Genomic DNA, 22,161 nt, shown 5'->3' with positions numbered 1-22,161 from the left:
TCTTTAGGAGTGTATTTCATTGGTATAGGTATCTACAAGCAAGCTAAAACCTAAAGAGAGCATTAATCGGGTAAGCACGTCTGAGACTAGAGACTTTCTCTCGATCGATGTAGATCGCGTCGATCTTCAGCGCAAGATCGTGTTCCAAGGCTGTTCTCGTTCTCAATAATTTTTGGTGCTGGTTCTCCAGTTCTTTCAATGCCCTGTGCATTCTGTCCACCTGATGATTTATGTCATCGATCTCCTTCTGAAGGCTGAAAACGTAGGATAAGATAATCGTGTCCTCGATTGGGCTCATTAAATTAAAACAAACCTCATGTGAGCGTAATCGCGGCACAGTTCTAAATCTGGACGATGCATTCGAGCTTCCAGTCTAGTGTGAGCCAGCTTGAGTATGTAACTTTTGTCTGCAATAGCCTTGCGCATTAGCTCCAAGTTTTTTTCGACGTCGAATATTTCTTGTTGCACCTGAAGCAAATTATTTTAGTGTTCCATAGAAAACTGTACAATTATCCTTACCCTTTGCAGATGCTGTTGCAGTTTGCTTTTAGCGTCGAGCAACTCGGAAGATCTGAACGCTAGAGCATTGTTTGTGTTGCTCCACGCGTCCCACAGCTCCTGTGCAACTTTGCTCACGAGAACTTCCGCGTCTGTTCGCAGCTGACAAGATTTGTTTCTTTCTGCCTGAGACTTCTGAACTACTCGGTTCGCCGCCTCCATCCATGTTTCCTGTTCTGAAACACTAATGAGTAAATTTGATTGTTATTTTGATTTATGAGTAATCTTTATTTTTAGGTGTACCAAGGATCACATCTTTCGATTCCAGAGTAATACTGCAACCCATGGCTGTAATTAGTCAGTTGATGACAGAGTTTATCTATTCCCAAGGCGCTCTCCTTGTTTCTTAGGTCTAATTCTAATTGGCTTTGAGCTGCTCTGCAATCTCGTAGCTGCAAATAAAATGCAGTGGATGAATTGGAATTTGGTTCCCTGGGATTAGGAAATCTTACCTGGTCTTTGCATCTGTCCAGACAGACTTCCAGTTTCTTTCTGTTTTGACGTAATATCTCTATTTCTTTCAGCAAACATTTCTCTGAGTCGTCGTGTACGAGTTCTGTGTCTGAGTAACAGAATATCACAGTGTTAATTATATTGCTTAAAAAAATGGCATAGAAAAATTTTTAATAGAAATTAGTCAACTTTGACTAACGATAACTCCGCGAAAAATCATCGTAGGTTCATGTGCTTTTTTGTAAATTAAAGCTTGAAGTTTGTACTTTAAGACACTGTGTTCCAATTTTAACTTTAATGCGCTCGTACTAATGTGGTCACGTAAATGTAGGGGTATGTTTGTCGTCTTGAAAATTGCAAAGTTTGACGAGATGGACGGACTTGAGCGAATTTTTTTCAGGAAAAACATTTACAGTAGCTTAAAGTGTGAATCTTCCCCTTCAATATACAAAAAAGATCAAGTCGCTGCGATTTTTTTTCGCAAAGTTACAGCATTTTAAAGTAGACCCTGCATTATTGTCGTATACTGGCACCACCCGATGTGGTGCAAAAATGCAAGGTCTACTTTAAAGTTCTATAACTTTGCGAAAAAAAATCGCAGCGACTTGATCTTTTTTTTAAAATACAGGGGAAGGTTCATACTTTAAGCTACTGTAAGTGTTATTTCTGAAAAAAATTTGTTCAAGTCTGTGCATGCCGTCAAACTTTGCAATTTTCAATATGACAAACATACCCTCAGATTTAAGAAATTACAGTGCTAGAGATGCATTAAACTTCAAATCGATATATAGTATCTTAAAGCAGAAACTTCAAGCTTTAAGTTACAAGAAAGATCATGATCCTACGACGATTTTTCGCGGAGTTATCGTCAGTCAAAGTTGGCCAATTTTTGGCCAAAATTTCTTTTTGAGCAGTGTATTTAGCTATCGTTCTAAATTTAAATATTACCTTTTCTAGCTTCTCTGTGATAAAGACATTCTTCAGCAATGTGCAATGGGCCCTCAATATCTCTAACAGCTTTCTCCAGGACGGAGCGACAATCCTGAAGTCTCTCTATTTCTTGAAGCAGTCTTTCTAACTCCGACGCGACTTCGTTCCGCCAGAAACTGACATCGTTTATCCTTTCTCCCAGCCTTCTACCAGTATCGTATTGTCCACGTTGCACTTTATCTTCTGCATCCCTAATAGAACAATCTGAATAACTTACAGAAACGAAGTGATTTATGACACCCTTACCTAATAATTCGCAAAGCATCATTTCTGATTCTCTCAGAAAAGTGTCTACATGAATCTGCTTCATTATAATACTTCACTTGTTTCTGGAACCATTCATTAGGTGTGTATCTTGTATAAAGAGCAGCCTTTGTGGCATGCAATGGATTGCGTTGATATCCTGTTACAAGATTTGGAAACTTTAATGCACTTAGAGTGCTTTTGCAATCCAGTGCATAGTTGGATGATGGTTCTGTTGCACTGGAATGATCACTGATCAGCAAGAGTTAGTTAGAAGATCGCACAAAAGTAATAATATGAAGAAACATACAGCGGAATAACTTGAACTTTGTCGTAGCCCCCATTAGGACGCCAAGGTATTAGATCTTGAGTACGATTGTAGTCACTTGTGTGATACCGTGTTACAGGTTCTATGCAGGACATTGGTATGTTACTCGTGCTCCATGGTTGCAGTTGCTACAGATTTCAGAGAATCCAGAATAGTTTAGAAGAATCAGAAATGCATTTTACACTTTCAAAGAGTGTGTAGATATAATTCATATGTTGCTAAGTTATAACTCTAGTCAAAGAAGGGTGAAACAAGTGGTAATACTTTTCAGTTTATTTTTATTATAAAGAAGGCTTTTTTATTCATTTTTTGCGCAACATAGAATGATGCAATACTGATAAAAGCAGTCAAGTTTCAAATAGTAATGGGTTCTTATACACATTTCATTGTTAGTAGCTAGAAGTAACATAAATGAACAATATTTGTTTTTTTATTTAGTTTATTTTATTTACTTCGTTAGCAATGAAAACGAGAGAAGATTTTTCTAATTCTTTGAGAATTATGTCTTTATTGAATGTCAGAGGAATTATCAGTAATATTCCAACATGGCAGATGTACCCAGTGATGCACCACAACGTGAGTACACGTGCAATTAAGTCCTCGTATTATTTCACGAAATAAACATTTAAAATCTCTTATTCTGAGAACAGTAAATAATTATAAATTTGATTCTACATAGAATCATTTTTTATTTATCAATATTTCACGATCATTCTTTAGCAGGAGGTTATACTGTCACCATAGGATGCAATTTCAATATTTATTTACTATTTAAAAATGAAACACTATAAATTTGGATAATGTAGAGCATCCAGAGCTGTAGTTAATTACTCAGAAGTTGTCGTGTTTGTTTTCCTATTTTTGCAAGTTGTATCACAGCTATACAATACTAGAGAATTCTTGTATCGCTTGACAAAAAATTAATATTGTAATATTTTTTCAGATTGCCCTGGAACTACAAGCCAAGATGCAGGCAAAGCATCCATGTGTGCTGGATGTCCGAATCAAACACTGTGTGCATCCGGTGCTACAAAACAGCCAGATCCCGGGATAGCTCTTGTTAAAGAAAGACTTTCTACAGTGAAGCATAAAATACTGGTTCTGTCTGGAAAGGGTGGAGTTGGAAAAAGCACTGTGACATCGTTAGTGTCTAGGTGCTTAGCAGCAAGCAATCCTGACATAAATGTAGGTATTACTCTTAGATAAAAAAGTAAATGGAACTACACATAATTTATTTAATATTAAAAAGAAACTTACCCTTTTTCCAAAGCTGAGAATACTCATATTGTTTTCTATGTACATAATGCAAAGGCCAGCTGGTTTGTTGTCTACAAGCTGGCTCTCAGAAGGAAATACCTATATGTCTAGAAACCTATATGTAGATCGTGTCAGTCTGTACCAGTCTCTTATTGATTACCTTAGACCTTTGACGTTTCAGTCCATAATTACAGACACAGAAGACTAAAAAGTGGTCTAATACATTAATTCTGCTAAAAAATTCAATTCCTAAGTTTTTCATAAATTTAACAGGTAGGAGTTCTAGACATTGACATCTGTGGGCCATCTCAGCCAAGAGTACTAGGAGCAATTGGAGAACAGGTCCATCAAAGTGGTTCAGGATGGTCTCCAGTAGTAAGTGTTTTTTCCCCACTATTTCATGTAATCTATAAAATACATAAATAATTTTCAAACTGTTTCAGTACATAGAGGACAATTTATCACTAATGTCAATCGGATTCCTACTCTCTAGTCCCAGTGATGCAGTGATATGGAGGGGGCCTAAAAAGAATGGTATTCCATATTCATAAATCAGTGTATCACACAAATTACAAAGAGCATTATTTCCAGGAATGATTAGACAATTCCTTTCGGAAGTCGACTGGGGCAATTTAGATTATCTTATACTAGACACTCCCCCTGGAACATCCGACGAGCACTTATCAGCGGCGTCATTCCTTAAGGACGCTGGAATTGCGGGAGCAATAATCGTAACAACGCCACAGCAAGTCGCTTTATTGGACGTGAGGAAAGAGATAGACTTTTGCAAAAAAGTAAACATGCCGATTCTAGGCGTCATTGAGAATATGAGTACTTTTGTTTGCCCCAAGTGCAAGGCAAGTACTAAAATCTGTATTTATCGAACAATGGGTCATTGAAACTCATGGCGATATTTTTTAACAGGACTCTGTGGAAATATTCCCTGCACTAACAGGCGGTGGCCGAGCAATGGCCAAGGACCTGAACCTCGAATTTTTGGGCTCCTTGCCTCTGGACCCTCTCTTAGCCAGGTGTTGTGACGAGGGAAAGAATTTTTTGACAGAAGTGCCAGACTCACCCACTGTTCTCGCGTTACAGGACATCGTTCAGAGTAAGTGTCTCTTGTTTTACAACTCTGCACACTCTAGCGTTTAACATTTGATTGCAGAAATCGTGAAAAAGTGCGAGGAGAAAAACAAAAACTGTTAAATCAATGCAAGATAAAATGTGATTAACGCGTTGGTATTAAAGTTGTGTAAAAAGAAGTTATTTTTCTTTACTTTTGAGGAGCTTGAGTATGTATTTTGTAAATTTAATAAACCAGGAATTAATTTGAATTGCTTCCACAGTGTGTTACGCGATAGGAGATCGCGGCAGTTTAACAATTGTTATTTCCATAATTTAGATATAAATAATTCTTGTTTGTTTAATCGAGCTATGCTTGGAAGAATTTCGGCAAGGATTTGATAACAGGAATTTCAGCATTGTTATTAATGTCATTGCACTTCCTATTTCAAAGTGGCGCTCGTGTACATCGATCATTGTACTAAAAATAAAGTCCGTTGATAAGCGGCCGGCTATGCTATTTAACAAAGCGCTCCAGTGCTCTTTGTGAACAGTATAAGACAAAAGATTCAGCGGGATATGAATGTTTTCCACCGAGGAATCGTAAGTTATCGAATAAAAACAATTCTTTCGTTCCAGATGCATGTTCTTCCTAATCATCTCTTACGTTTTAAGGTTATATCGTGCGTCATTTAAGGAGCAGTTAATAATAATAAGGAAAAAACATTTATTGCGTTTCGGTAATCCTCTGTGCACGCGTTTCATTCACTATTACAAGAATTTGTTTATAGTAATTTCACCTTTTCCCTTTAACAATGCATCATTAATTAATAGTTCTAAGTAAGAATTATATTATTTAATTATTTAATAATTTGTGTGTATATAGGAGGCAAACTTCTCAAAATGATTATCAAAGGAGCGAATTGTGTGGTTGTGAAGAAGTATTTGGGGAAATCAAGTCTGCTGAAAGATGAGAGCTCAGAAGAGTTGTCAAACTTGGATACATCAGTGGAAATTGATGAAAAGGAAACAAAACAGTATTCAATAAAAAATAGATCCTTAAATATGTATCTCAAGTATATATTGCCGTGTGATCTACTGAGAGTGATCTTGTCTGGTATCCTCTTCGGTACTTTAATATTTTTTTTTCAACAAGCCAAGTATATGGTCATAGAAAGGCATGAAGTCAGTATATTATCTGGTATTTTGAATGAATCAATTAGGCAACAGAAATACGTGTATGATTCAATATTTGAGGAGAGAATCGTTTGGATTTCTACAATTATGGGAGTAAGTTCAAAAAATACAATATTCGTTATTTATTTCATTTGGAGTTTTATATTTTCAAAAATAATACATTTTTTTCTGTCATTTTTAGTGCTACAATATTCCAAAAGAATTACGTTTTGATTGCCACCCAGAGGATGGAGTATCACAGGAAGCTTGTTTGAGCAGAGGTTGCTGTTGGAATCCCCTCAGTAAAGAAATCCCAAAGACCAGGTTCCCAGTGAACACTCCTTACTGCTATTACCCAAAGAACTGGACTCTCTACAAGTACGACAACTATAGCCAAGTCGGGAACAGTTTCACTGGATTTCTTAAACAAACAGCGAAGTCCTTCTTTAAAAACGATCTGCCGCTAGTTAAGGTAGAAGCCAGCAGTGTAGATGATTCAGTGATGCGTCTGAAGATGTACGATCCTCTTAAGAAACGATACGAACCGCCATGGCCTATCAGACCTAGTCCCAAACCAGTTGCACGGGTGAATGTTAATGAAAAATACAGATTGGAGGTTGATAGTGCTAAACCTGGCTTCAAGGTGTCCAGGGCAGAGGATGGTACAGCATTGTAAGTAATATTTTATTTCAATGTTTTAAGTATATTTCAATCATAACATATTCTACTGGTTTCAGATTTGATTCCATCGATGTTGGTGCCTTCATATTTGCTGATCAGTTTCTGCAAATAAGTGCACTACTGCCGAGCCACAATATTTATGGTATTGGAGAACACAGAGCAAACTTGAAACTAGGTACCAATTGGCAATCTTTTACTACATTTAACAAGGATCAACCACCAACAGAAAATGTACGTAACGAGAAAATAAGATACTTCACTCTTTTTTCCTTGTTTTGCATAATACCTTTTTTAAATTCAGGCCAATTTATATGGAGCTCATCCTTTTTATTTGGTAGTTGAAAATTCTGGAAAAGCTCATGGAGTCTTGTTTCTCAATAGTAACGCCATGGGTAACAATTTCATTTCTTTTTTATTTCAGTTCTTTTCTTGTGCTTGTTTCTGAACAGACATCACAGAATTTTTCATTTTCAGATGTGATACTACAACCATCGCCTGCTGTAACATTCCAAACCATTGGTGGTATATTTGATATTTATTTCTTCTTGGGCCCAACTCCAGCAGACGTCATTAGACAGTACTCTGAACTAGTGGGCAAACCTTTCTTACCTCCTTATTGGTCCCTGGGCTTCCACCTGTGCAGGTATAAATATTTTTACAAAGAAAAATCTGCATTTTTTAATATATTCTGTGATACAGATATGGATACGGAAGCTTGGAGAATACGAAAGAAGTCTGGAACAGAACCATTGAAGCTGGAATTCCTCTTGTAATGTCTACGCATGCTTAGAACTATTCAGTAAAATAGATTTGATTATTCTAACCAGGTTGTATTCTAGGACACTCAATGGAATGATCTGGATTACATGGACAAGAACAATGATTTCACATACGATCTAGAGAAATTCAAGGAGTTGCCGCAATTTGTTGATGAACTTCATTCGGTAAGATTCCACAGTCAAGTTAGTTCTCAATTTTCTTCGACAGCATGTTATTCATTACAGAAAGGAATGCACTATATTCCTCTGATCGATGCTGGAGTGTCAGGTTCAGAAACCAAGGGATCATATTTGCCATACGACGAAGGAGTGAAACAAGACATATTCATAAAGGATGAGTCGAATCAGCCATTTGTTGGCAAAGTTTGGAACTTTGTCTCCACAGTGTGGCCAGACTTCAGTAACCCTAAAACGAAAGATTACTGGTACCAAATGATGAGCAAAATGCACGACAGTTTCGCATACGACGGAGCTTGGATCGTACGTATTTCCACGGAACTTCTCAAGCATTCATGTCACTCATTTCTCGACTCTACTCATTTTCCAGGACATGAATGAGCCCTCGAATTTTTACAATGGTCACAAGAATGGCTGCTCACACAACGATTTAGATTATCCACCATACGTTCCCAATGTTGATGGACGTTTACTCTCCACCAAGACTCTGTGTATGAATGCCAAGCAATATTTAGGGTTCCACTACGACCTTCATAATACTTATGGGACGAGTGAGGCGATAGCAACGAATTAGTGAGTAATCTGCAGCAGAAGTGTCTACAGGCTGTAATACATATACGTTTCAATATTTGAAGCCTCAAAAGGGTCGCAAAGTGTCTCATGATCATCAGACACTGTGTTATAGCTATCCTACCACCCCTTAAAATATTGAAACGTATACATGTTACACCCTGTAGATTAAGATATGACAAGTAATTGCAAACGAAATTTACACAGTGCCCTAAGCAAAATACGGAACAAGAGGCCGTTTATAATCTCGCGCTCGACTTGGGTGGGTCATGGACACTACGCTGGCCATTGGACAGGGGACGTCTTCTCCACATGGTATGTAGAACATGTAGAACATGTGACTGTGTCATACGCTGATAATCGCTTCCGTTCTCAGGCACGACTTAAAAATGAGCATCCCTGCCATTTTGTCATTGAACTTTTATCAAATTCCAATGGTCGGTGCAGATATCTGCGGATTCAACGATAATACAACAGCTGCGTTGTGCAATCGGTGGATGCAACTTGGTTCATTTTATCCTTTCTCTCGTAATCACAATTCAGATGACACAATTGTTCGTATTGTTATTCGGCGAATGCTTACGAAATCATCGACTTTGATACAGTTTTTCTCGAGACCTATCTTTCTAGGAACAAGATCCAGTTGCTATGGGGGAGCTCGTGGTGAAGTCATCGATACGAGCGCTGACTGTACGCTATTGGCTCTTACCTTATTTGTATACTCTGTTCTTCCGAGCGCACAAGTTTGGGGAGACAGTGGCTCGCCCATTATTCTTCGAGTAGGTAGCAGAACTCCATCCCTCCTTTAAACGATTCTCAAATACATTGCATTTCAGATTTCCAAATGACTCAGCGACGTATGACATCGATACACAATTTTTGTGGGGAAAATCTCTGATGATAGCTCCAGTTTTAGAAGATGCAAGTTACTATTGATAACTTATCCACATAATTCTGTGGTTTTAAAGCAGAATAACTTAAGCCACATGTTTCAGTTTTCGAGATATTGACATTTAAAGTTTGCAATTTCAGTACTGTCCTATTGAGCTCTTATTTTGAAGTGAAAACGTTCTTTTAATGCTCTTTTTTCTTTCTGAAAATATCAGCTCTATATTCTAGATCTCAATTAAAGTCTTAACTTAAATTTTTGAAAATGTGACATAGGTTTGTCTGACAGCCACAGAATTTAGGCTGGGATTTAAATTACTAATTCAATGATGATTAATACAGGAGCAAGTCAAAGTAGATGCTTACTTACCACGTGGATTATGGTACGATCTTTATACCAAGGCGTCAATCTTTGCAACTGGTAAAAAGTACACGTTAGATGCGCCACTTGATACGATACCTTTATTGATTCGAGGAGGATCTATATTGCCAGCTCAGAAACCAGCTGCTACTACCACGGATAGCAGGAAAAATGGTTTTGAATTATTAATCACGCTGGATAACGATAACAAAGCGGAAGGGGAATTGTATTGGGACGACGGTGACAGTTTAGGTACTTTATTTTATGTAATATAATTACGATGCTTGTGAATTAGAATTGGACAGGTATAAAAAACGAATAATAGCATAGAAAAATTGTGGACAAAAATTGACTAACTTTGCCTGACGATAACTCCGCGAAAAATCATCGTAGGATCGTGATCTTTTTTGTAACTTAAAGCTTGAAGTTTCTACTTTAAGATGCTGTGTATTGAGTTTAAGTTTAATGCATCTCTGATACTGTAATTTTTTAAATCTGAGAGTGTGTTTGTCGTATTGAAAATTGCAAAGTTTGACGAAATGTACCCACTTGAGAAAATTTTGTTCAGGAAAAACATTTATAGTAACTTAAAGTGTGAACCTTACCCTGCATTTTAAAAAAAAGATCAAGTCGCTACGATTTTTTTTCACAAAGTTACGGCACTTTAAAGCAGACCCTGCATTTTTGCCATGTGTTGGCACCACTCGATGTGCTGTGAAAATGCAGGGTCTACTTCAAAGTGCCGTAACTTTGCGAAAAAAAATCGCAGCGACTTGATTTTTTTTGTAAACTGAAGACGAAGGTTCACACTTTAAGCTGCTGCAAAGGGCATCCTTGAAAAAAATTTTCTGTAGCCTGTGCATCCCGTCAAACTTTGTAGTTTTCAGTACGAAAAACACGACCTCAGATTTAAGGGCTTCCAGTAGTAGGGATGCATTAAAGTTAAAATCTGGATGCAGTATCTTAAAATAAACACTTCAAGCTGTAATTTAAAAAAAAGATGACAATTCTACGACAATTTTTCGTGGAGTTATCGTCAGTCAAATTTGATCAAAATTTAACATGGTGCTCAAAGATCAATGATTTTAATTCTTTTATTTTAGATTCAGTCACAAAGGGAGATTACTTGTGGGCCACTTTCGTTGTTGAAAATAATACTCTAACTAGTTCGAAGACAAAAGAGAGTTCCTTCTCTGAAAATGTAATGCTCGATAAAATCCAAATTTGGGGCGTGACTAATGTCACCCAAGTGTTCCTAAACGATCGTGAAATAAAATTCGAGTACTCTGATAAGGAACACGTAAGTCTCATCTTCTCCCATAAGATTTCAAAAATATGAATCGTTTCTATATTTTTCAGTGTCTATGCCTGAACGATTTGCAAACGGATTTGAGGGAAAGACTGAAACTCACTTGGAAAGACAGCAGTTCGAACTAAGTAACCGAGGACTAAGCTTACCTCTATTATTTTTACGTTTATACATGGCAAAGTCGTGACTTTTTACGAGCGTAGTATCAAATATATAATCCTGTTTCGAGGAATATATTATGCAGTGCGCGTGTATACATATAATATACGTTTCTATGTGTTAAAATAAATATTTTCTATACAGGAAAAAAAACATTTTATTCGAATCACTGTTTGATCTTACAGTATACAGCACGCCGTGAATCGCGCAATAATTATGGCACTAAGGGAAAACAATAAATAGAACTTCGATGATAGATCCTTCGATAATGCACACGTTTAACGGAAAGACGCAAGGAAGAAATCTTCAAATAACGCTTGCTCGTGATCGCGATAATAAAAAGGTAACAACAAACATATATATTCGGCCACGTGCCCGAGGACGAGAACGTCAACCGAGGATCTTCTTGCTTTGGCACCGTGAACTTAAAACGATTTTTAGAAGTGTTAAACACCGTCGCTCGAAACATCGAAATCTCTTCCATCGACTTCCCTCCTTTTTTATTCAACCTTCTTTGACCTCGATATATATTCGGCGCCCCGCTGACCTTCATTTGCATTTCTACAGGCAGCAGGATGTCGCAGATTTCGATCTTTCGAATAAATTTCGAAACGACTCGCCATCATTTAGGCTGGTACCTCGCGCAGACAGTGTGTAGCTTCTTAAATAATAACTCTTAACGAATAAAGTATAGATAAAGTATAGTTTCACCAGGTCGTTAACAATAAATATTCTTTGGATTTCGATAAGCTTCAGTACGCTGAAACAGTTTGTTTCTAAACAGAATGTTCCAAAAATCTCTTGGAATCTCTTCCCTCTCCTTTCTTACGAGATAGAAAATATTAAACAAAAAACTGTGTGATGATTTTTGAGACTGTTTCAGAGCCACCTTGTGGGTTTCTAAATATTTCAGAAATAACAAACTAAAAAACAGAAGTACATCTCAGTCAGAAACTTCAACAAAAATTGTAGAATATACAAGGTGGCTCCTTGACTAAATAGAACAGCGATTCGTGGAACATTCTGCATAGCTTTCGCAGAAAACAATTTTATAATTAATACACGACGGTGATTAACATTCAAAATCCATTTGCACATGGAGTAGCACCCTATCGAAAATTCTTCCGAATAAAAACGCCTCTATCAGCGAATAAAAACTCTCACGTGCTACGATACAGTAGGAAACGCAATAACATATCATAATAATAATTTTTCTTCTCTCTTAAAAATGTGTCGCGCAAATAATGATAACATATATTCACGTGTGTATATGGATATACATAATATGTGTGTATACATATATATATCTTTTCTTTAATGACTAATATGTATATATATATATATATATATATTAATTTTGCAATCTTGTTCATTATTGTCTGCTCACATTTACTTAATCTATCTAAATGTCGCATCCACGAGCAGTCGAAGCGCGTGATAACGACGCGTGTCGAAGTCCGAAACAATTATGATAGAGAGACGAAGACGACGACAGAGCGCTGAGGCATCGAAGTCTCCGTTCGCTGCGTGCTCGTGAACGCGACACGAAATCGCGCGACAAAGCGCCTCTCAAAGCCTCGTGAAATGCCTTTTATATTTAGCGTACGATCCTATCGGCTCGATTATTTAATGACATCGGTACTTTAAGGTCCCTTCGAACACCCACGACGAGGAAAATGAGTCAGCTGGGAAGAGTAGTCTCAGGGAAATTGAGGAACCATGGAACTTTTAAGAAATTTTGCAATATTATTCAAGAAGAGTCACGTAACTATATCACCTGGAGTTTCTTATAAACTGTTTATCGTATGAAAAAATATTGAGCATGTACTTTCATGGTGTACTTCTCTTGGTACCAAACAACTTTCGTTTGAAACATTTTTTCATATAGTAAAAGTTTAAGAGAAAATTCAGGTGATACAGTTTGGTGACTCATTCTGTACATAGAAGATGATTTAAAGACACAGAAGGATAGCTCAAGAGCTAGAATTGGAGTGAAAGAATATTTGACTTTGGTACTGAATTAGGGCTCTTTTAGGGTCTCTTAATTATTCTTACTAGCTTGCTAATATTTGATTATTTTCTGACCCCTCAAATATGCATTCATTTCTAGCTATATGCAGTCTAAGAATTTTGAATATTAGAAGACATCCAGAGGAGTATTTAGAGAATGATTTCAAGAAATGAACACTTAGGAGGGTAAGAACACAGTGCTGGTCAGAAGAAAGAAAATTAGCCTGAATTGGAGCACACCCTGTATAGTTTTCTAGGGCATCCAGAGACATAAATAAAAGACAATCTAGCTAAAAGAAGATGCAATGAACAATGCACGATATTCGATCGAGCGTTTAGCCTCTGTAGCTTGAATGGAAGGGTCGTCTGAGGATCTGAGTAGAAAATGGGCGACACTGAGGTTATGGAAAGCATCTCGATGGCATCGTACGCGTCTACTTACACACTAACGAATATGGCAAGAAGTTATTCAAGCTTTCTCGTTCAAAATATAACTCTTTTGTTCTAAATAATGGGCAAAAAGTCGAAGCGCGTGGACGAGTCAGCTGTCTTCTCTTCAGACCCGAATCGTATCGACTTACAGTCCATTAGATGTCGTCGCTTGGAGAAACGGTATCAATGACATCTTTCAGCTTATCGCGAAGTCCTTATATAATAAGAACGCAAATAAAGGACATATTTGATATCGTGATTGGGCAAGAAACACATGGCACTGGAAAAAAAGCGATGACTGTCTTGTGTTTGCTTAAAAGAACATACAGGGTGATTCATAATTACATGAAGTTGAACTATTATTAAGGAATCATGAATCACACTGTACAGTTGTGTGTACAAGACGATTCTAAAAAATCAGGCTACAGATTTCTTCTCTACAGTTTCACTTAGAAAAGCTACAACTTGATTCAATTTAAAAAACCATCTTGAGGACAGCCATTGCTATAGTGACTTATTAAGAAAGATTATTGATTTTTCTCCCCCTTAAATGATAGATCAGTCGAGTGATTAAGTCAGTACACCTTAGAAGAATGGAAGAGTATAAGGGGAGCACTCTGGACTAGCAAGATAGCAACGTTAAATGAAACGCTGTGCGCGCTGCGACTTTTCTACAGTGTTACCCATATTCTTCATCTACTTAATGGCAAGTGGTACTAAAACTGATATCTTCGTTTAAAAAATTACACGTTACCTCTATAAATCCGTGCAACTAGTGATCTCGTGCGAATCATTTCCCTTTAAAGACAGTCTTTGATACAAATAGCCTCTGTTTTCAAGTCAGTTCAGTTCTACTCTTTGGCTAGACACAAATCACCACTACCAGTCATCGAGGTCCATCCTAGGTAGCCGTAAGTGTCTCCAGGATGTCCTCAGGACTCTTATTCATCCTTCGAAAGTTTTCCCAGTGTTCCTTGGGCACGGTCCACTTGAGGAAAATCTCCAGATTCCTAGTCAAGCACTCCAGCTCCGACAGACCGTCGCTGGCAACAGGATCCTTGCCAGCAGATATCAAGGAATCATGCAGGACCTCGTCAATCAGCCTCTTCCCGAACCCCAGTTCGTCCAGCCTCTCCTGTTTGCTGATCCTCTTCAGCAGCACAGCCAGGAGCAGCCTCATCCTCTCCACAGTCATCACCCTGTACTTCGACGGCGGTGGCGAGGCTTTCTCCACGATCTCAGTGGCCACAGTCTCCGAGCTGCTCGACCCATCGACGCTGCCAACCCCCAGCTCAGGATGACAAGTCTTTTCGTGGCATTCGAGGTCGTTCTTGATCCTGAAGAAGCTCTTGCACTTCTTGCAAGCGTATGGTTCATTCCTCCCGTGGATGCACTTCATGTGCTTCTTCCAGTGGGGCAGCTGGGTGAACCCAGCGTTGCACTCCGCGCATTTGAATGGCCTCTCCCCTGTGTGCCTCCTTGTGTGCAGCTTCAGAGCTGTGGAGTGCGCGAAGGCCTGCCAGCAGACCAGACACCTGAAGGGCCTCTGCCCAGAGTGGGTCCTCTGGTGGACAGTTAGCTGTGACTTCTGCGCGAATCTCTGGCCACACGTGGCGCATCCGTGGGGCCTGTCCCTCGCGTGGGTCCTCATGTGCTGTGGCAGGTGACCCTTGAAGGTCTTGTTGCAGATGACGCAGAGGAACGACTTGACGTCCCTGTGGAGACACTCCAGGTGCTTCTTCAGCGCGTCCCTGCGCACGAAGGCTCGCCCACAGATCTCACACTTGTGGTCCTTCTGCCCGTTATGCCTCTTCACGTGCAGAGCTAGGTTCGCCGCGCAGGTGAAGGTCCCTGAGCACAGGCCACAGCGATAGGGTTTGACCTGGCTGTGGGTGCGCCTGTGCTGCACCAGTTGCCCGCCCCTGGCGAAGCTCTTGTCGCACTCTGGGCACTTGTAGGGCTTGAAACCAGTGTGCGTCCTCACGTGCAGCTTCAGCCTCTCCTTCAGAGGGAACTCCTTGCCACACTCGTCGCACTTGAAGATGGGTCCAGCGCCGTGGACTATCTTGTAGTGGTTGCGCAGACCCCCGCTGCCTTTGAACCTAGCCTCGCAGACGACGCAGCAGTACTTCTTCTGTTGGATGTCGGTGGCTGAGGACCCCTCTGCATCCTCTTCGTCCTTCTTTGAAGAGGACTTGTCGCTGCTGGCGTCGAAGTCGAAGGAGCTGGCGCAGATCCCTTGGAGCTTCGACCTGGACTGTAACACGTTATTGTTCTCGCTTTCTAAGAGATAGTTAGCCTCGATTATGGCGCCTATGTTTAAACTAGCCTCGTTCACAGGTTCCTCTAGCTTTGGTTTCTCTGCCTGGTCAGAGTCCTCGCTGTTTTCGTGTTTGCTGGGGTCTCCAGAGGAAGTGGGATCGAAGAGAGTGCTGTCGGTGCTTGAGTAGTCATTCTCGTAAGTTTCCTCTGCGTTCTCTGAGCTGACATTCTGTTCTGAAGCCTCTAGGGAGTCTCTTCCACTGGGGTCTAGGGATTCTCGACGAAATACATAGATCTCGTCGCTGAAGTCCTTGCTCTTGTCCAGGTCCAGGTATGTAGCCTCTTCATAGTCTGACAGAGCCTTTAAACCCTTCTCAAAAACATTTTCCTCGACAGTCTGCCCAGTCCTGGGTTCTCCAGACTCATCATCCACTTTCCTGCTTCCATTAATAGCTTTCCTTTTGAGAGACCTGGCCCTAGCAACACTTTTCTTACCAACTGTCTTTCTTTTTCTCTTAACTATGTCCTCGAATGTCCTATCCTCGAGTTTCTCATCTCCTCCACTACTAATATTATCAACGATGCTTTTAGAGTCACCAATCTTCCTCGACTTCCGTGCCTGCTTGCCTAGCTCCTTCTCCTGGCGCTCGATCTTCCCGCAGAAGGCGAAGTTCCGCAGCTGGAATTGCTCCTCCTCTGTGGTGAAGCTCCTGAGGACCTTCAACGCATCTGTGGCCTCTTCGTCCACGTCCACGTCCACATCCTTCAGGATCCCGTTCTCCCTGATCCTGGACTGCTTCACAGGTAACAGTTCCGTCAGCTGGACCTCTTCCTGCTGCTCTGGGGCCTGGCTCAAGACTGTTTGTTGCATATTTAGCGTGGCCATTTGCTCCTGGTGCTTCTGGACACTCAGCCTCTAGGGACTTCGACGCTCGGCGCCATTAATCGCTAGTTCTATCGTTCCACGACCCCGAGGCACCTGGGGGACACTCGAGGACCCAGTGAATTGGCTTGATATTGTAGAACAGTACGAGCACTGAAGCCTCAGGTATCACTGAAGCTTTTTCTTATCACTGTGGGCCTCGACAGAGGATCGGTAACAGCGACTTGTCGCGAGGACGTGTGCAGCGGAGTCAGTAGAGCGACTGCAGTCGGTTATCGGGCTCTTATCTTTCCGATAGTCTCTCTCCCTCTTCTTTTCACGCGGCCATCGCTTCCTCTGCCAGTACTCAGTGAGAATTCACTTGTCCCTCACTCTAAACAATCTCATTCATCCTTTTACTGTTCCTAATCGACTCTATCTTTAAGGTTAGACCCAGGCAAGGTCCTCCTAGAGGCTGAACCCAGAGCAGTAGCTTCAAAGCAGCCACTGTAGACGATAGAAAGACCCAAACATCGGTCCTCCAGGTTTCCAGCTGTTCCTAAGCCACCGTCCACCCACTTTCAAGCTTTCCAGAACCACTCCAGTCCGTGCGCGCATTGGAATCACCGCGACCAAGGATACCGGAAGTCAAGCAAGGCCTCCAGCTCAAGGAACGAGGCCCACTGGCAGAGGTCCAGGCTAGAGGACTATTGAACACGCGACTAGGCCCGCCAGGAGCGATCGAACACGCCTGGAACGAGCAAGAGGAGGGTCGTTGCGCGGACGTCGATACGATTAGGGGAGAGCCTGAGGGGTCACTCGGTGCTCCGTCGCCGCGACGATCGACTGGCGACTGCTTCCTCTTTCTCTTCCCAGCGACGGGTCGCTTCCGTCAACGGCGATTGCGCGCCTTTTTCCACGCAAGCGCAATTCGCGGTCGATATCGGTCTGATTCTACCCCTGCGCCCTCGCCCCTCGCGCTCCATACCCCTTTCGCTTTGGCAACCCTCCTGCGTCCCGTCTGCGACCTCTCTCACCTTCCCCAGCGGCTCTATCGCTCGTTGCTGTCGCTGGTGAAACTCTCCAACCCTTTTCGGGGCAGAGCCTCTCGGTTATTTATTTTATTTATTTTCAGGGGACCTCAGGGCTGAATTTCGCGAGTCTAGAGGCTTTTTTTGCTTGAAGATGAGAGGACTCAGTTCAGGTCGTTGAGACTCAGAGGTTGGAATCTGTGAGGTTAGAAGGTTTCTCGAAGATATGAGGATTCTGCTTTAGCTTGTTGAATGCCACGCGAGGATCGTCTTCATAAATAAGAGGCACTCGGTACCCAGCGTAGAATTCGCGAGCGTTCAACTGGAAACGCTGACGCGACGCATCGATGTTACTGAGTCGATAAGGCTCCCTCGAAGTCTGTGTATTCGAGTTCCAACTTCTGGTAATGCTTTACAATGCTTTTGTATATTCCTCTGTGGCTTGGATCTCTATTATGAGAAGTCCAGACTCTTCCTTAGGATATTAAAATAATTTCTCTTGGTATCTTTGGTATTTTTGGTTCCAGTTCCGAGGAGCTCGCTAAAGCTTAATTAATAGTGTCTTTGGTAACGCTGCCTTCGGTGATTTCGACGCGTTTCGTCACTGCCAGAGGCGACTTGTCGCGACATTCCTTGAAGGACCCCGAGGACAGAATTTGTGATTCAATTCTGGCTTATCGCGACGCTGCTATATTTACACGGTTCGACGTTTCGAGTTCATCGTATAATCTCTCTCTCCTTATCTTGGCCGCGTCATAATTTCCTCTTTGAGGAGCCTCCTTCTTTCTTGACTAGAGTGCCGCCGCGAGCGCGGCTTCTGGTTGCTTGCCATCTCATTCCCAGTCCCTTTTCGCGGAAATAACGAGCGATACGTGTTACGTCTGGCGTCTCGAGAGTGCAAGTATAGTACGTATACTCCGTTCGATTAGGTTAAGCTGTGTTAGTAGCCTCTCCCTCTCTGCGAGTTGTTCTCTTGATTAGTGAAAAGCGAGGAACCCGCCACCATCTGAAAGAAAGGAGAGGAGTACCGAAGGCATCACTTTGCCGTCTTTAATCTACTCTCTCTAGATAATATTGTATTTTCTATAGTTGTGTTAGGATTTAGGAGCCCTCTGTATGGTTGCTATGGTTAATATACTACGAGAAAAATTTCAGGCAAAAATTGGCCAACTTTGACTGACGAGAACTCCCAGAAAAATTGTCCTAGAATCATCATCTTTTTTATAAGTTAAAGCCTGAAGTCTTAACTTTAAGATACTATGTCTTGATTTTAAGTTTAATGAACTTTTACTAGTGGAAATCCTTAAATCTGAAGGCCTGGTTTTCATATTGAAAATTGTAAAGTTTGACGGGATGCACAGACTTTAGAAAATTTTTTTCAGGAAAAACATTTACAGTAGCTTAAAGTATGAAGCTTCCCCTGTATTTTAAAAAAAAGATCAAGTCGCTGCGATTTTTTTTCGCAAAGTTACAGCAGTTTGAAGCAGACCTTGCGTTTTTGCAGCACTTCAAGTGGTGCCAATACATGACAAAAATGCAGGGTTTACTTTAAAATGTTGTAACTTTGCGAAAAAAAATCGCAGCAACTTGATCTTTTTTTTAAACTACAGGGGAAGCTTCACACTTTAAGCTCCTATAAGTGTTTTTTCTGAAAAAAATTTTATCAAGCCGGTACATTTGGTCAAACTTGACAATTTTTAATATAAGAAACATGTCCTCAGATTTAAGGAGTTCCCATGATAAGAGTGCACGAAACTAAAAATCCACACATAGTATCTCAAAATAAAGACTTCAAGCTTTAATTTAAAAAAAAGATCACGATCCTACGATTATTTTTCGCGAAGTTATTGTCAGTCAAAGTTAGCCAATTTCTGCCCCGAAATTTTCCTCTACTATAATTTATTCTAGCAGTATAGATAGAGTAGCAGTCTAATAAAATCTGAACCCCAGCACCCAAAGGGCTAAATTTGAGTTTCAACTTTGCAACTACGGGGAGTAATTTTTATCATACGCCATTTTTTCATTTCTCCTATTTAATCACATTTTTTAATCTAATTTCCAGGGTCTCGATATGCTCAGAAGTTCATAAATCACTCAGGCAGTTGCAAAGTCAAGGGACCACGAATGCTACTTAAGTAGAGGTTGCTCGAGGGAGTTGGAAGGCAGGCGACACCTATTACTATTTTTACTGTCGGGAAAGTGTCCGATTACGATAATTGCGCGGAGCCTCGTTCGCGATATCGCCTAGGCGCAAACATTTGCCATTCCTCATCGATTAATTGGCCGACGTGTTTCCGCGGTCGCCATTAACCCTGTGGAAACGCTGGCTGATAATAACTTGTTTAGGAACGTGAGTCAGTCGCTTTCACGAACACGTATTTACGAGTCAGCAGAGGCATCGATCGTTCCCGAGCATTTGCATCGCGGCCGATTGAAGGCTCGTACGCATTACGTGACCCGATCTTTAACCACCGCGATCAATTTATGTCCCCGTACCACGTGGGAGGGCTGAACGTCGATATCTCGTCATCAGGGGCCAGATTACGATCAGAGTTCCTTGGGTATCGTTCGTGTCGAGGGCGTCTTGAATATGTATATTAGGGTGGTCTTTATTTTTTAGGGAATTTATTCCTCTATCTACTTGCTTTATTTTCTTCTGTTCTTTTTTTAATTTATTGAGAAGTTGAGTTTCAAGAGCTGAATTAATTCTAAGTTTTTGTTTTAAATTGAAGATTCTGGTTTGCTGCTTTACTGGCAAGAGGATCCTAGCGAATATGAAGCAATCTATAATAGAGGCATTGATTATTAGTAAAAAATAGAAGTTAAGAACAATAAAGACCACCTTAATGTACAGCTGTCTTTGGTGTTTTAGAACCGCTACAAGGGTGGTGATTCTAAGTAAAAAATTATGAAACTTTGTACAGAAATATTGTGAGTAATTCTGTACCTCAGACTAACTCAAGTCCATTTTTTTCAAGATTAAATTTCGTGCAGGATCTTACAGCTTTTTCTTCACCTTCTTACTCTAACAAGAATTTAGTTCAGCTATGCTATAAGTGGAAGAAATTCTAATAGTACAGACTACTTCAAATACCATGTTAAATAATATCTAATCACATTTATTTTGCCTCTCCGGAAAAATACCAAAAAAAGAACTTGTGTTACGTTGACTCTCAGATACAGAATTATTATATTATTTTAATTGTCATTAATTTAGCGCTATTCTGCTTCACAAACGGTGATTTAAACTCGTGTATCGTCCCGTGTCTGGCGTCCGTCCGTCAGTGATTACTCTAGCCCACACATACAGGCGCGCGCGCGCTCGCAATAGCCTCGTGCTCCCGTTTCATCGTCGCGACGTGACATACGTCTGTGCGCATTGAACTTCCCAGTCTCGAAAGAGACAGCTCGGTATGCGTCGCGAGATTTCGTCGCTCGGCTCCCTGCGAATTTCCCGCCATTTCGGGGCCCTACGCGCGACTGGCCCAAACTGTGGGCTCGACGGTCCGCGCTGCGTGTCAGGGTAATGAGATTTTTACTCACCAGACACGGGACGGCTCGGGATTTCGGCTGTCACGACGAGGAGGAGGCTTCCTTGCGAAGCGTCCGCTCAACCCTACCCTCGTATCGCCATCTTCGAACACACGTTCAGCTCCGCCGATGAAATTGGTGGAGCCGAGTAGAGGGGCGAAACGAATTGTCGTACTGCGTTTTACTGGTAGATGGAGCCTCGATTATCGAAAGCGTGCGAGTATATATAGAGGGTGACATTAAAATAGGAGCTCACACTGGCTCCTACTTTGGTGTGCTTTGCTGGACTGTCTACAGAGTGATCAGTTTAATTGGAAACCCTCTTGGTGTTGGCAGCAGTTATTGTAAGCGATGACGACGATTATCAGATGGTTTCCAAGTGAATTGATCACCCTGTATAGGGTGGTCTTTTAGCTGGGGGACTCATGGACACCCATGCAAGAGCTTTTTGGGCCTCTTGGGCCACAGTAAAGTTCCTGTTGCGCTGCTTTTGTGAAGATATTATCTTCGAATCCTTGAGCTAGAGGACCACCCTGTATCTTAATGAGAATAAAAAAAAGATCGTGTGAGAAGAGGTCCAGGAATTTTTCCTTGCCACCTTTTGCAGCGTTTCATGAACTCTCAAAGAGGTTCAACGATTCAGTATCACCCTGTATATTAAAGATAAGGAAGAGGGAGATAAGGAAAATGGAAAAGAGTGTTTCCTCCTGACTGCTGACCTATAGTTGCATTTATACTCCAGTCAAAATAAGAGTTGATTAATAATTGCCATTAAGGAGATTTTAATGCCGAAAAAAATGGACTGTGGACTTTGTTATCGCCTTGAGCTTAAGACTGCTGACTTGTCGAATCACTCGTTGCACAAAGTCAGTGATTTCAACGCTGTGAATATAATGATTGACGTAACAGAAGTGATGATTACTAAAAAGGCATCTTACATATGCATTTTATTAAAATACTGAATCTATGTAGTTTAAAAAGGTGAAATAAGACACTATCATAATTTTTATTTTCATATATACACTTGAAACTTATTATG

At 40.8% G+C, this 22,161-nt stretch overlaps 4 protein-coding genes across 4 annotated transcripts; 2 read left to right on the top strand and 2 right to left on the bottom strand.

The window, feature by feature from the left end:
• Window positions 1-43: 43 nt before the first annotated feature.
• Window positions 44-3,105, bottom strand: LOC143181778 (tektin-3). Its single transcript, XM_076382374.1, has 7 exons — window positions 2,555-3,105; window positions 2,248-2,484; window positions 1,960-2,192; window positions 802-1,120; window positions 520-742; window positions 314-468; window positions 44-254 (listed from the first exon to the last, which is right to left on the bottom strand). Exons 1-7 carry the CDS (start codon window positions 2,665-2,667, stop codon window positions 44-46), a joined length of 1,491 nt encoding a protein of 496 aa, XP_076238489.1. The 5' UTR covers window positions 2,668-3,105.
• Window positions 3,106-3,117: 12 nt separating this feature from the next.
• Window positions 3,118-5,352, top strand: Nubp1 (NUBP iron-sulfur cluster assembly factor 1). The gene is made up of 7 exons (XM_076382377.1): window positions 3,118-3,148; window positions 3,516-3,761; window positions 4,107-4,204; window positions 4,273-4,363; window positions 4,421-4,686; window positions 4,754-4,940; window positions 4,998-5,352. Exons 1-7 carry the CDS (start codon window positions 3,118-3,120, stop codon window positions 5,036-5,038), a joined length of 960 nt encoding a protein of 319 aa, XP_076238492.1. The 3' UTR covers window positions 5,039-5,352.
• Window positions 5,353-5,370: 18 nt separating this feature from the next.
• On the top strand, window positions 5,371-11,021 carry LOC143181774 (lysosomal alpha-glucosidase). The gene is made up of 17 exons (XM_076382369.1): window positions 5,371-5,497; window positions 5,781-6,184; window positions 6,273-6,742; window positions 6,808-6,982; window positions 7,053-7,143; window positions 7,226-7,394; window positions 7,451-7,520; window positions 7,591-7,695; window positions 7,756-8,010; window positions 8,078-8,280; window positions 8,485-8,592; window positions 8,654-8,831; window positions 8,908-9,056; window positions 9,114-9,198; window positions 9,508-9,778; window positions 10,630-10,826; window positions 10,886-11,021. Exons 2-17 carry the CDS (start codon window positions 5,798-5,800, stop codon window positions 10,961-10,963), a joined length of 2,991 nt encoding a protein of 996 aa, XP_076238484.1. The 5' UTR covers window positions 5,371-5,497; window positions 5,781-5,797; the 3' UTR covers window positions 10,964-11,021.
• Window positions 11,022-14,318: 3,297 nt separating this feature from the next.
• LOC143181776 (uncharacterized) lies at window positions 14,319-16,584 on the bottom strand. The gene has a single exon (XM_076382372.1). The coding sequence runs from the start codon at window positions 16,582-16,584 to the stop codon at window positions 14,338-14,340; it is 2,247 nt and encodes a 748-aa protein (XP_076238487.1). The 3' UTR covers window positions 14,319-14,337.
• Window positions 16,585-22,161: the final 5,577 nt, after the last annotated feature.

Source organism: Calliopsis andreniformis, chromosome 7 (genome assembly GCF_051401765.1).
Source record: "Calliopsis andreniformis isolate RMS-2024a chromosome 7, iyCalAndr_principal, whole genome shotgun sequence".
Classification (NCBI taxonomy): Eukaryota; Metazoa; Arthropoda; class Insecta; order Hymenoptera; family Andrenidae; genus Calliopsis; species Calliopsis andreniformis.
This window is presented reverse-complemented; position numbering and strand designations above follow the sequence as displayed.

What these genes read in the sequence shown, in the direction of transcription:
- LOC143181778 (XM_076382374.1), bottom strand. Translation starts at nt 2,667, where the DNA reads ATGTCCTGCATAGAACCTGTAACACGGTATCACACAAGTGACTACAAT. An exon ending in AAAGTTCAAGTTATTCCGCT is followed by an intron (nt 2,485 to 2,554) that starts GTATGTTTCTTC and finishes TGATCATTCCAG; the next exon opens with TGCAACAGAACCATCATCCA. An exon ending in ATCGAAAGATGTGATCCTTG is followed by an intron (nt 743 to 801) that starts GTACACCTAAAA and finishes TTTACTCATTAG; the next exon opens with TGTTTCAGAACAGGAAACAT.
- Nubp1 (XM_076382377.1), top strand. Translation starts at nt 3,118, where the DNA reads ATGGCAGATGTACCCAGTGATGCACCACAAC. An exon ending in GAGGGGGCCTAAAAAGAATG is followed by an intron (nt 4,364 to 4,420) that starts GTATTCCATATT and finishes CATTATTTCCAG; the next exon opens with GAATGATTAGACAATTCCTT. An exon ending in GTTACAGGACATCGTTCAGA is followed by an intron (nt 4,941 to 4,997) that starts GTAAGTGTCTCT and finishes ATTTGATTGCAG; the next exon opens with AAATCGTGAAAAAGTGCGAG.
- LOC143181774 (XM_076382369.1), top strand. Translation starts at nt 5,798, where the DNA reads ATGATTATCAAAGGAGCGAATTGTGTGGTTGTGAAGAAGTATTTGGGG. An exon ending in GCAGAGGATGGTACAGCATT is followed by an intron (nt 6,743 to 6,807) that starts GTAAGTAATATT and finishes TACTGGTTTCAG; the next exon opens with ATTTGATTCCATCGATGTTG. An exon ending in TTGTTGATGAACTTCATTCG is followed by an intron (nt 7,696 to 7,755) that starts GTAAGATTCCAC and finishes TATTCATTACAG; the next exon opens with AAAGGAATGCACTATATTCC.
- LOC143181776 (XM_076382372.1), bottom strand. Translation starts at nt 16,584, where the DNA reads ATGGCCACGCTAAATATGCAACAAACAGTCTTGAGCCAGGCCCCAGAG.